The 13,688-nt window shown below is 45.6% G+C and overlaps 1 protein-coding gene across 1 annotated transcript in view; it reads left to right on the forward strand.

The window, feature by feature from the left end:
- LOC104530006 (uncharacterized) overlaps window positions 1-13,688 on the forward strand; it is a 16,321-nt gene that overhangs the window by 1,176 nt on the left and 1,457 nt on the right. Inside the window, 11 exon segments of the mRNA XM_010174467.2 lie at window positions 1-2,394; window positions 4,166-4,247; window positions 4,614-4,678; window positions 4,997-5,259; window positions 6,178-6,338; window positions 7,209-7,361; window positions 8,737-8,866; window positions 10,348-10,422; window positions 12,301-12,390; window positions 12,724-12,878; window positions 13,564-13,688. The exon segment at window positions 1-2,394 is cut by the window's left edge and continues 27 nt beyond it; the exon segment at window positions 13,564-13,688 is cut by the window's right edge and continues 49 nt beyond it. Coding sequence (XP_010172769.2) covers window positions 1-2,394; window positions 4,166-4,247; window positions 4,614-4,678; window positions 4,997-5,259; window positions 6,178-6,338; window positions 7,209-7,361; window positions 8,737-8,866; window positions 10,348-10,422; window positions 12,301-12,390; window positions 12,724-12,878; window positions 13,564-13,688 — 3,693 coding nt within the window.

Raw genomic sequence — 13,688 nt, forward strand, 5'->3', positions numbered from 1 at the left:
ATCTGCTGGAACAAGGAAAATCTTTGGAGCCCAAAGATAAGAAAAACAAGGAACAAAATGAGCAGGATCAACAACTGCAAAGGAAAGAGCTTAAACTGGAGGCTCTATCATCAGCTTTTGGGTCAGAGATATCTTCTGTTCCCAGGTATAATGTGGACTTGCGTGGTTTGGAGAATATTTTTTTGGCTGAGGAAACAGGATCAGCATTTCCTCTTGGGAAACCTGTTTCTGTGGGTCAGCATCCTGCTGAGAAGATGCTGCTGGAAGCTCATGTCATAGAAGCAAGTTCTGGATGTCAGCCACCTACTGTCAGCCCTCTGTCCTCAAATAACCTGAACCCAATGGGTGAAACTCCAGTGGCACCTCCACACACATGCCATATCTCTGACCAGGCAGAAGACCTAGAAGACTCTGGCCGCTTTTCCATTGGTGGTCATGATGTGGGAGAAGCTGACTGGGATGACAGGACAAGACTGGGCAGGGGGGATGAGCACAGCGATGGGCATGGAAAGACTGTCCAGAGGTTTGATAATAGAGATGCTCCACTCCATGAAGGAGTGGTAGCACCCTTTAGAGCAGAGAACCCAGAGGCTTCTGTTCCAGCACACTCTTCCTCTGGTAGCAAGAACTTAGAGCAACCTGATCCCATAGATCTTCATCTTGTTACAGAAAATTTAGGAAAAGCTGAGCTGAGCTTGGACTTCATTTCAGCTCTACCCACAGAGCTCACCTCTGTGGCTTCAATGTCTGGCCCACAGCAAGAGGATGATAGTGGAACAGCCTCTGTGACTCCTAAGGACTGTCCTGGCACCAGCCTGAACAAACTGCTAGACTCTGAAGAGAAGCCAGTCAACCAAGCTGCTTCCGTACAAATGAGGGACACAACATCAGGGGAAACTGGTATTGTATGTACTGATCCAGGGGAGGCCGACACTTCCCATGAACTCCTTACTTCTGAGGAAGGCTTTCCTGAAGACCTTAGTGGCCCATCTTCTTTCTCTGTAATACACAAGATTTGTCTTCCTCTAGAGGGGAGCCTTGCTCAGGACAGGGGGACTGTGGCTGTCATTGCAGGGCCTCTGGAACCACCTCAAACACCAGGCAGGACTTCAACTCCCCTGAACTACCCAGAAACAAATCAGCAAAACCCCCTAGAAAAAAGTGTTGTTACCCAAGGAAAAGAAATGGGAGCAAATGTGGATCATGAAGCACAACAGATGCCTTTACTTGATCAGTCTGATTGCAGTTTAAACCAAAAAGAGTCTGGATCCAGAATCTCCAATGTCCTGAGCACCCTAACTTGGCCCTCTGAAGAAGATATCATCCTTGCTGTGAACCAGCAAGAACAACCTCTGTCCCCTGTGTCCCACTCAAGCCTACCTCTCATGTCTGAGCCTGATGCCAAACAGCTTCCTCATCCTCCTTCCCGTGTCCAAAGCCCCAGTCAAGCTCAGGCCCCTGCACTTAATGCAAATCACCTTGCCCAACCCCCAGCCCTTGAAAGCCACCAGCCACTGGCTCCTGTACCCTGCTCCAGGCCACATCTCAACCATGGTATGGATGATAGTAAGTTACTAGCCATTCATCCTACTATAAGCCATCCTCTCTGGACTGCCACCTCTGTGCCTGATTCTAACACTGTGGCCCCCGCTTCTGATGGAGAAAATGTACCAGAGAAAGATGACCTTGTTCCCATAACTGGAGAGTGGGTTCTCAGTGACTCAGGTACCCACGATACTGAGAATTCTGATGACTCAGGGGTCAGTTTGTTGGCCAAAAGCTTTTCTGCTGTTCGAAATGAGGCATTGGCTGGCTGTTCTGACACCAGCCCTGAAACCACAGATCAGCACATGGATATACAGGATGGAAAATCCTCACCTGACCACCCTTCTTGGCCCTCGCTGGAAAGCCTGATAACTTCCACAGACTCCAAGAGCAGAGACTCTGCACCGCCACTTCCAATGCTAGCATTCACCAATCCAATCCACTTCCTCCAGCTCAGCCCTCCATCACCACCAACCACCAGAACGACCTGCCAAGAAGAGGAGGTCTCAGGGGAGCTGCGATGGGTGCAACAGGCAGGTGTCTTTGGTGTAGACACAAGGCACGTTCAAGCTCCACTGGCAATCACAGAGAAAATGGAAGGTGAGAGGAGGGTCAAGCAAAGGCTGGAAGGAGAAGGGGAACACCACTTGGTAGCTCAGCCAAAGGAAGAAATGCCCAGACATTCACCCTTGGAAAAATCATCAAGTTGGCCAGACAAGAAACCGAACAGGGTCGTTGCACAGGAGCCAGCAGCCAATCAAGAAAACCCAATTAAACGCCGAGTAAAAAGCAAGGACTGGCACCGTCAGGGCCTGAAGAGAACATCAGTACCACCAGACATCTTGCAGGGTGAGTCCTCTCCTCTGTTCTGCCTCCACCCAAACTTATTGCAGGTACCAAAAATGTAGGAGTAAATAGGCAGCAAGATAGAGAGGCATGAGAGCTGAGAGCTTGGCCTTGCTTTTGTGCCTTTCTGGTAATACTCCTCGCTCCAGCCCTGTAAGCCCCCTTGCTGTCCTGCCTCAAGCTCTCCACTCCCACCTCTCCCCTAGCTCCTCTCTGCTGCCCTGTAAGCAGTGCATCCTACTTGTTCTCCTGAGTAGGGCTGCACTCTGGGGCTCAGTCCCCTCATGTCACACTAACACCTGCAACAGAGAGCTTATCTCACTTCACAGAGCCCTGACCCCTCAACTTCCCATCCAGTTTCACTTCTTGTCCTTTTTCCACGTTTACAGATCTGTCACCCTTACTGAGTAACACAGGCTACTTTGGCCCACCTGCAGGAATGAGTTTCTTGGTGAAGCTCAGTTCAGAGCTTCTGCTCATCATCTCTGCTGCCATCACATGGCCATTGCATTTTGCTGCACCTGTAGCAGCCTGTTTCCAAGCAGTAAGGGAGACGCATGCACACACCCTCGGTAGCCTGTATCTGTTAACGGCATGTTTTAGTTCCTTGTTTATTTGCTACCTCCCTTTATTTTGCAACTGACACCTTTCAGTTCCAGTTTGACCTTCTGAAAGGGATGATCTTCCTGAGAACGTAGGATTTGCAATTACAGATAAGAATACACATTTGTCAAGTCCAAGGTCCCAACTTGTATAAAAGCCAAATCATTGATGTCACAAATGGAAAACATGCATCTTCTGTAATGCAGCTCATTCAGACAGTACTTACTGTCAAGATGCGTGTCTGTTCTTTATTATATCTTGCATGACCTTTAGCTTACTTGCTTCTTCTCAGCTCTTGTTTAGTTTATTTTCCAAGCTCCACAACATGCTGGATTTTTGGCACAGAGGAAAAGGAGTGTCAAGGAGTTTGGCAGCACTTGAATCGAGATTTATTCATGCACTTGACCTGTAAATTCTTGGTTCCAAATTTTAAAACATTCAAGGCAACAATACTGTCTTTCCCTTGACCCATACTTGCAGTTCAGTCTTTGGGTTCTCTTCCTTCTCCTGCTTCCAATGAATTTTATATAGAATTTCTTCACACCTATTTAATTAAACCCCTCACAAAACAAAAGAAAAATCCATACTTGTCCCACTTTACATAAACAGAAGATGACTCAAACTACAGCATTCATTCTCAGGCCACATCCATTCTAAGACTGTTCATGGGAGTGACTTTGTTAGAAATCCAGCATTTCTGCCCCAAAAGTCACTGAGAGTTTTTGGGGCTCAGCATCCGCAAAAGGAAGTCTTAAGACTTTCAGACATAACTAGTGACTTTGGATCCATTGATCCTCCAGTGCCTGGCCCAAGCTGCTGAAAGGGGAAAGGCAGCACCAGATAGGGCCCACAGGCACTGTCTGTACTTGGGCAACTGGAGAGAGAAGCTCTTAGAGTTACTGTCATCACTGAAAAGTGTCGGCCTTTTTCTTTGTATGAAAAGCAAATGTGGCTAAGTAACAGATGTGAAGTGTAAGTAATGAAAGGATTATTAAACCCAGAATGTTTCTGACCCAGAAAGAAAGGTCAGGAGGGCACCTGTATTCCAACCCAAGACCACCACACCACTTAGGTGGGGTATAGGTAAGTGTTATCTGGGTATCATTTGGATGGTAGCTCAACCCTAAAAATGGACTTATATATATTTACTTTCTAATTGTCTTTTGTGCAGAAATCCCTTCTGTTCCTTCAGAGGAGGAAGCTCACAAGGCTCACAGGGAACCACCAGTCAGTTCAGAAACAGTTATATTGAGGTAAGTCTCTCAAAGGCCCCTGAGAATTTGTCCCTATCCCTGCATAGCAGAGACACCTGATGCTATCCATTGTTCCTGAGGGACCAAAGATGATGAGGAGAAAACTATAATAAAATTATTTAGGTCTGTTTGTCAGTCCATGCCCTCTGGGAGAGGACCCCATTGCAATAGAAGTATTTCTCTCCCTTTAGGACAGTATTTCCATCAAGCCAAACTTTGTTTCTTGTTAAGTAAAGCATGTGGAGCTTGAGCTTGTTGGAAAGAGAGGTCCTTGCTGTGACAGATCTGTTACTAAGATTTGGATAAGCCATCTCTGGTCTGTGCTCTTCATTCACTCTTTGTTTCCAAATCTGTATTCCCTGACAGAGAGAAGAAACCTGCAGATGCAATGGAGAACTTCAAACGCCGGCACTCCAAACTGATCAACTCCTGTAAGTACCTTCTGCCTGAACTGCTGTGGCAGACCCCTCTCCTCCATCATCTCCCACTCTTGCAGTGAGCAGGAAGGAGAGGGGCTCCTGCCACATGGTAGCAAGGAAGGGCACATTGGAGAGCAGTGTTTGGTGGAGGCAGTGAAACCGGAGTCCTGCTGTACACAGGCAGCTGGTGAGCTTTGCTTATAGTGGGTGCATGTGGATTAATGTATTCAGTTATCCTAATCTGAGACAGTTAGCAGAGTTTTCTCCAGATTGAAGCAGAGTGCAAGTAGCTGCTGTAGAAAGCATAACTGTATATACCTCTCTTCACAGCAAGATTGCTGTATCAGGAGTACAGTGATGTGGTTCTGAACAAGGCCATTCAAAGCCAGAAGAGAGTGGATTCTTTCTCAGAGGATATAGAGTCAAGTTTCCCAAGCTCCCCAAGGCTACGGAGGAAAGTGCTGTCTCCACAGGACTCATATTTGCAACGTCTGTCAGTCTCATCTAATGCGTCCCTCTGGCAGGACATCCCCATGATACGGGGCAGCAGAATGCTACTGAATATGTCCCGTGATGAGCAGAAGCTGCAAGAGGTAATGGACAGATGTAACAAGGTAGATGGGTGGTCTGTAGTCAAGAAAGAGGCCCCAGAAGGGCGACTAAAGTGAAAAGCAAAAACATCTGATGTGGAAATACAGGTGGCTGAATGCAGAGATCACCTGCAGAGCATGGGGAGGTGGTACCAGTGCTTGTGAAGTCATGCAGTGCTGAAGTTCAGAACTGTATACAGAAAAGGAGCACTGAAGGACAGACTCTGGATCACATCAGTAACTTCATGAAAACAGACATGGGGAAATTGGAACGAGATAAAACAGGGAATTTTGAGCACATTAAATGCAAAAGAGAATATTAAAGTAGAACACTTCCAGCATTCTCCTACATATAAACTTATGAGAGTTGCTAATAAAAAAACAGTGAGTTGTAGTTCCTGTGGTAGAATGTGCATTTATGAAATTGACCCATGTGAGCTGCAGGGCTGAGAGGAAAGAAGACGACATATGGTTCAGCAAAATGGTACATAGAGAAACAGGGTAAGGAGAATGAGAGGAACTGAGAAGTGGATGGGAGGACCCAGAGAAAGAGGCGAAAACAACAGCATGGGAAACATGATGAAGGAGAAAAATGTGGGTGATGTGGATGCTGGAAAATGTATGAGAGCATGTAAAATAGGGAACCTAGTGAAAGTGGAGTCGAGGGAGAATAAAAAGTAAAATGAGACCAGGTAGCCATTTTTCTTTTTAAGTCATACCACAAGTCTGTCTTCTAAAGAAAAAAAGACTATAAATAATAGCGTGCTTGCCCTTCGCTCCTAAAGCCTTTCTTCATTGTTACACAACACTTACATCATGTACTGGGAGGTTTTCTTGCTTTGCCTCTGTCTCCTCGCCGTAAGATTCCTCACAGACTTGCATAGTCTACTGATGGTATGCTCCCTTCTTTCATCTCTCAAGGCAAAGTTTGAGTTGATAATGTCTGAGGCTTCGTACCTGCGCAGTTTGAATGTGGCAGTGGATCACTTCCAGCGATCAGCAGAGCTCCAGGCAATGCTCACCAATCAAGAGCGTCAGTGGCTTTTCTCCCGCCTTCATGATGTACGCGATGTCAGCGCCAGGTGAGATGTGGCCCTTCGCTTCTGGGACTAACACCCTCCATGAAGCACAGACACAGCCCATCATTTCCATCAGTAATATCTCTCACCCCTGTTCTGTGTGTTCACTGACCTTCAAGGTAGATACACACACACAGAACTTTGTGATTGCATACCAATGCTGCCTTGAAAGGAACATTTGTCTTTTTAGGTGACAGGGTAATGTAAGCCTTGGTGTTAAGTCTCAGATATTATGGTGCAATTGTGCACAGAGCACATTGCAGGGGAGAGCAAAATGTTCAAAATGCTACTGTAGCCATGGCCTATTAGCTTTGACTACAACTGAACTTGACTAGCTAGACTTCAGCCCAAACAAAATGCAGCTCTTGCTAAATACAAGACAAAAGAAGCACCTGACCAAAAAAAAACCCAGCCATCACTTGACAGAACCTAATGTGAATCAGTTGAGCATAAGTCATAAAATGTAGATGTGACCCCACATGCAAAGAATCATGTATGTTGAAGGATTCTGTTCTGCTTTTCTCCTGCAAGGCTTGGCTACATGTATCACTAAGCTGGTAACGTTTGCTGCTACGTTTTCCATTTCTACTAGAGGGATTATTCTGGTGATGTCTTGATTTGCAGTTGTTTCCTGACCATACCTTTAGAAGTACGCCCTCTCAAGAACAGAGGTCTTTTGCCTCTGCTTCTTCCTTGCTGATACCTAGCCCTAAATTGTCATTGTACAGGCATTATGCTCTCTCTAGAAGTAAAGTGCTGTCCTGTGCTTACATGTGGGCTGTGAGGATCTTAGAGGACTGAGGATATTCCTGCTTTACTAAATGACACTGGTATTTCCTTCTCCTTTTATGGTACCGCAACCATGTGCTGCAGTTTCCTCTTTGACTTGGAGGAGAAATTTGAGGAGGACATGTTTACATTCCATGTGTGCGATGTGGCTCTGAAACATGCCCCCGAGTTCCGCAGGGTGTATCTACCATATGTAACAAACCAGACGTATCAGGAGCAAACCTTCCAGCGGTTACTGTAAGTTTTTTCATTTGTTGCACCCTTCTCCCTCCTTACTTCCTCATTGCACCTCAAATATTCACTCTTTCAAACAATGGGGAATGCCAGGTACAGGCAGGTACAGGCTTTTGGCCAGTGCTCATGCTACCCCCCTCCCAGAAAAACGGGCAGAAACCTTCTTCAATTCGGTGGCATTTGGGACAGCAGGACAGAGCTACTGCAGGTTCCTTCCCCATAGCATTGCAAAGGGAAAGGATAGTTAATATCTGATTCTGTTGTGGGCTGTTCTCTCTGTCTGCTCTCTGCTGAAGAGAGCAAAAATGACTGTCCTGGATAGTGGTTTTCAGTCTGTGGTTTTCAGACTACTAAGAACTGGAAAGTGGTAATTTCAAGTGAAACTTCCAACTTCAGCTATTCTGTGATTCTGTAATTAAGAAAAATATGGCTGCTCTCAGCTTAAACTGGCTATCCAGGAGTCTTTAAAATGGATTGAAAATCCTGGGGCCAAAGAACACCATCAGTATCTCTTGCCCTCCTTTTCTGTACCTGGTGGCACAACCAAGCTTTGCTTAGGCACAGGCCCAGTCCTAAGCAAGGTTTCCTTCCCACTTCTGCACTGCTTCCCTTTGCAACAACCCAATTCCAATGAAGCTGCAGTGATTCCAGGAGAAGACACTGTTCCCAACAGGCTATTCAGGCACCATCTCTGGGTGCTGCTGACTGGGAGAGATCTAGTCTCACAATTGATTCCCTTTAGGGAAGGCTCAGTTCCACACAGAAAGGACCTCCAGGATATTGTCTAGGGCAGCATCTGCTGGGCCTACAACCTTCTTCCCCATCTCTTCAGGGATATGGATTGGCTATTCTGGTGGCCAGTGCTACTCTTATACCATTAGCCTTGTACCTGCTACTGCCCAATGTGAAAAACTGGATGGCAGTGGCTCTGTCTAAGAGGGTGAGAGAGGCATTAGTGGGCGAAGGCAGCTCCTCTCAGGAGTAGCAAGAGAGGGAGGCAGCTATTTCCAGACCTTGGACACAGCCCCTGGAGCTGGACCATGCAGTGTAAGGAAAGGATACAAACCACCACTGCCTCTGTGAAAGGTGCCCTATTGATAGGGGGCAATCGAAATGTAGATATTACTTCTGGCTTTTGTTGCAGAGGGCTGTGGCAGAAAGAGGAAAGATATAATAACAGTTTTACTGCTGTCCTTCTGTAGCTTCCAGAAATCCATACTTGCTCTTCTTCAGCAGTGGCACAGTTTCTTGACATCTCTCACCCCAGGGACAAAACCTGACTGTTCAGAGTACTCCAACACTCACTGAAGTTTGATATTAGGAAGACTATTTATTTGCTCTGACACCTGGATGTTTTCTTTCTTTACCACTCCCACAGAAATGGAAATGCAGGGTTCCAGCAAGTCCTGGAGAGACTGGAAAGTGATCCAGTATGCCAGCGCCTCTCACTTAAATCCTTCCTCATCCTCCCTTTCCAGCGCATCACTCGACTCAAACTCCTCCTACAGGTTTGTCATGGCTTAACCCCAGACAGCAACTAAGCACCAAACAGCCGCTTGCTCACTCATCCCTGGGGTGGGGTGGGGGAGACAAAATTGGAAGAGTAAAAGTGAGAAAACTTGTGGGTTGAAATAAAGACAGTTTAATAGGTAAAGCAAAAGCCGTGCACACAAGCAAAGCAAAACAAGGAATTCATTCACCACTTCCCGTGGGCAGGCAGGTGTTCAGCCATCTCCAGGAAAACAGGGCTCCATCATGGGTAATGTTTACTGGGAAAGACAGACATTCCCTTCTTCATTCTTCTTCCCCCAGCTTTATATGCTGAGCATGACACCATCTGGTCTGGAACATCCCTTTGGTCAGTTGGGGTCAGCTGTCCCAGCTGTGTCCCCTCCCAGCTTCTTGTGCACCCCCAGCCTGGCTGGCAGGGCCGTATGAGAAGCTGAAAAGTCCTTGGCTTACTGTAAGCATGGCTCGGCAACAACTAAAGCATCAGTGTGTTATCAGCATTCTCCTCATCTTAAATCCAAAACACAGTATTATACCAGCTACTAGGAAGAAAATTAACTCTGTCCCAGCTGAAACCAGGACAGGGTTGATTCTCTGCTTTCCTACAGTTTCTCTCAAGCTGACCCTTCTCCAAGTCTGAAAGTCATAAGTATGAGCTAGCTCCAAGCACTGGGCAGAAGGACTGCATAGAGCCCTTTGTGTTGCACCTGTGACAAATTTGTGGCTTTAAAGCCACTTGTTGTGTATATTGTGAATGTACCTTTGCAAAAAGAAACCTGTTTGTCATCGTACAAATGCTTGCTGTGCATTAGACCAGCACCATGAACTCGATACGATAGCCTCTGTGAGGCAGTGCGGTTTGTATACTGGGTAGGACTTTGTTGCAACACTACTTCACTTGTCCTCCAATAAATAATTTATGGAGTCTTCTCAGAATATGTTGTTTTAAATTTTATTGAACTTTTTTGGCTTCCTGCTAGGAAAACAAAGCAAGGGTTCCTTGGCTGCTCTCTGGAAGGCCTGTCTCTACTCTTTGACTGCAACATTGACCAATAGGAGCCTTACAGACAGGGAACCAGCAAGTCCCTAATGAATTAATTTTGAGCTCTTTCTATGATTTTTTTTTAACTATTATTTGAGCCTTTTTTGAACAGGAGAAGAAGAGTATCAAGCAAAGGCCATTCTGTATGTAAGGCTGGCTGTGACTGAATTAGTAGTTGCTTCCTATGCCATGTAACTTGTACATGATAGTTAATACAAACCACATTTTCAGGGACGCCCTGATCAATGCAGCTTATCAGCAACATTCTGCTGATATTTCAAACCTCTGGCCTTGTTATCTCCACATCTGATCACGTACCACTGCTTCAGTCTCCCTTGAGGCTAGCATCTTGGTGTCTCCTTGTTTCTCCTACTTCTCCCAGAGTCATATGTCCAGCTTTCCCTGTCTGCATTATGAAAAACATTTTCTCTCATGCAGAATATCCTGAAGAGAACTCGGCCAGGGTCTGAGGAGGAAGTGCAAGCAACACAGGCCTATGATGCACTTGAAAAGGTAAGGCCATCAACCGGTCCTGCAGCCTTGCAGAAATGATCTGGGGTTTCTGGTTGATGGTACTCTCAATAGGAGTCAACAGTGTGCCCTGGCAGCCAAAAGGGCTGACTGTATCCTGGGGTGCATTAAGCACAGCCCAGCTCACCAGTTGAAATTGTCTCACTACGCTCAGCATAAGTGCAGCCTCACCTCGAGTACTGGATGCAGTTTGGGGCTCCACAATATCAGGATGTAAAAATGTGAGAATGTGTCTAAAGGAGGGTAACAAAGATGGTGAAAGGACTAGAGGGCGTGGTTTATGAGGAGCAGCTAAGGATACTATTTGTTCAACTTGGAGGAATCGGAGGGATGACCTTATTGCTGTCTACAACTTCCTCATGAGGTGATGCCCTTCTCTCTGGTGTCTGGTGATAGGATGCAAGGGAATTGATTAAAGCTGTGTCAGGGGGAAGTTCAGATATTAGGAAAAAGTTCTTCACTGAGAGGGTGGTCAAGCACTGGAATGAGCTCCCCAGGAAAGTGGGCGTGGCCCCAAGCCGGTGTTCAAGAAGTGTTTGGACAACACTGTTAGATATATGGTTTAACTTTTAGGTTGCCCTGTGTGGAGTCAGGAGTTGGACTCAATGATCTTCATGGGTCTCTTCCAACTCAAGAGATTCTGTGATTTTCCACAGCCATGCTGCACCTCACAGCTGCAGGGCACCTAAGTGGCCCTGTCCAGTTTATTGATTCTTACTCTGGTTGAGGGCCCTTGTCATTGATACTCAACAGTAACAAACCAGTGTGTTCGTGTGACTCTGCTGCATGTGCAGTGGTAGCTGTGAGCAGAAAGCACTGCAGCAGGAGCCAGCTGAGATGTGACTGAACCTGCACCAATGATACCAAACTACTTTGTTCAGGATTTGCTCTTTCCAGTCTTCTAACCAGCATTCCGCCTTTGTGTTCCTTACCTTTGCCTCTAATTAGTGATCAACTACTACTGCAGCCCCCACAATAAAATACTGCTAAAAATATCAGCAAGACATTACTCTAGTGCATCCCTTCCTCAATCCCATTTATTACAGAGGCGAGGTTTCAAGTCTTCTGGGACAACTTGTTATCTGGATTTGTACAGCAGAATAATCTAGACTTGTTCCTAGCTAGCTCCTGCTCTGTGTAGTGAACATTTGACCTTCTCGGAGTGTCACTATCCTGCTTACAATCCCTCCCCTATTCTCTACATGATGACCAGTTCATCATGATGCATAACTCCTTAAAACTCATAGGATTGCACCTGCCTGCTGTACAGCTTCCAAAACACTGCAGTCTGAGGTGGGTGGGCAAGATGTCTTGCACTGAAATCCTTAGACCCCAGCTGTGTTTAAGCCAGCATTATCTCTGTGACACTGTTATCCAGCTGTCCTGTATCACCTCGGGCAGCTACGTAGGCAGCTTGTAGGCTGAATTACTTCTGTTTCATTGTGTCCTGTCCTCACAGTTACTAGCAACAAACTCTGGGTTGTGGGAAAATCGGGGCTGATGTTTATCTAATCAGCCTCCTGTGTTTACAGTGGAGAATCTAATAAGAGCAGCTTCCAAATGACCAGCAATTCAGCCTCTGTCACCTGAGAGAGATGTCTCTACTATTCCCCCCTGGTATCCCAAAGTTAAAACAATACTTACCACAGAGACTTAATCTAAAGAATACCTTCCTTAAGAAAGAAGGATGATCACTTTAGGTATGGAGAAGTTATGCTTGCCTGGAAAAAATACTTTTTTTGCAGGAGGATGCCTGAGGAATTGTCACTTACACTGCCTCTTGAGGGGCTCCTGGGAGTAGTACTGATCTTACCAGGCAGTTTTGCTCCTATTTCATTGATCATCTGTTTTCATTTGCAGCTCATCAAAGATTGCAATGAAAATGTCCAGCGCATGAAGAGCACTGAAGAGCTGATCTACCTCAGCCAGAAGATTGAATTTGAGTGCAAGGTGAGCTCATCCATTCCCTGGGCCTTGCTCTAGCCTAATGTGTTTTCTCTCTATCCTCACAAAGTCACTTGCATTTACTTTTTGTTTTCCTCGCTAGTATGCACAGAACTGTTGAATGTGAGTCATACATGGGTCAACTCTTCATCAGTGCTTTCCTTGCCCAATCGTTTGTGTCAGCCTTCAGCTGAAGGTGCCTACCCTGACTTACTCTTGTCTAGCTGTAGAGCTGAAAGCACACTTCCTCTAGAGAAAGGCAAAAATGCAAATCCAAAACTCACAGATACCAATTCTGTTGTACAACACTTGACATAAACGTTCATTTCTGTCTTGCAGATATTCCCACTCATCTCACAGTCGAGGCGACTTGTGAAGTGTGGTGAGTTGACAGCACTGGACTTTAACACTCTGAGTCCAAAATGGAAAGTCACCACCCGTCCCATCTACCTACATCTTTTCAATGACTGTCTGCTCCTGTCTCGGCCGAAGGAGTGAGTGCTTCAACACAATTCTTGCTGCCCCTTCTAAACTACCTGTCTCTTTCTGGGTCTGTGCTTTGGTGAAAGAGTCCTTTCCCTCTGCCTGCCAGCAAGTGGCAGCATTTGTCAAGTCACTCTCCTAACCCTACATTATGTGAGTATCATGGAAGTATGTGGAATCTGATAGTCCCAACTCTTAATTACAACTCATGATAATATAACAAGATATCTTCTGGTCCTTAGTGCAAGATTTCTATTCTGCTTTTCCATCTTTATAATGTGAAACACTTTAATAATAACCATTTATTCTAGTTTTACTTGGTAAGTAGTTTCTTCCTAAAAAAGTATGAATATTAGTGAATGTGCAAATCACTGGTTTGTTAAGAAACTAAGAGAGTTGTTGGTGGGTTGTGTTTAGGTTTTGGGAAGGGCTGTGTGTTTTTGATTTTAAGCTGTAAGCTATCAATACAATTCTGACAGGACAGAGCTTATTATTTCTGCCCTTTTCATTAAGTCCCCTCTCTCTTCTCTGGCCTTCTGAGACTTCTAGCAAGAACAAAGCTTAAAGTGCCTGAAGCAAATGAAGACTCATTAAAAGCTTTTTGCTTTCCTGACATCAGAAAATGACAGGGACTTGCTTTGTAACCCTCACACCTTAAAACTCACAGCTGGTTTTGTTCCTCCTCTTTACCTGCAGGGGTGGACGTTTTGTTGTGTTTGATCATGCCGCTTTCTCAGATGTGCGTGGGGAGAAGTGCGAGATGAAACTGCATGGAACAAACAAAAATGTTTTCCGTCTCTTTCTACTTCAGAATTACCAGG

This window comes from Antrostomus carolinensis, unplaced genomic scaffold, assembly GCF_000700745.2.
Source record: "Antrostomus carolinensis isolate BGI_N321 unplaced genomic scaffold, ASM70074v2 scaffold17788, whole genome shotgun sequence".
NCBI lineage: Eukaryota > Metazoa > Chordata > Aves > Caprimulgiformes > Caprimulgidae > Antrostomus > Antrostomus carolinensis.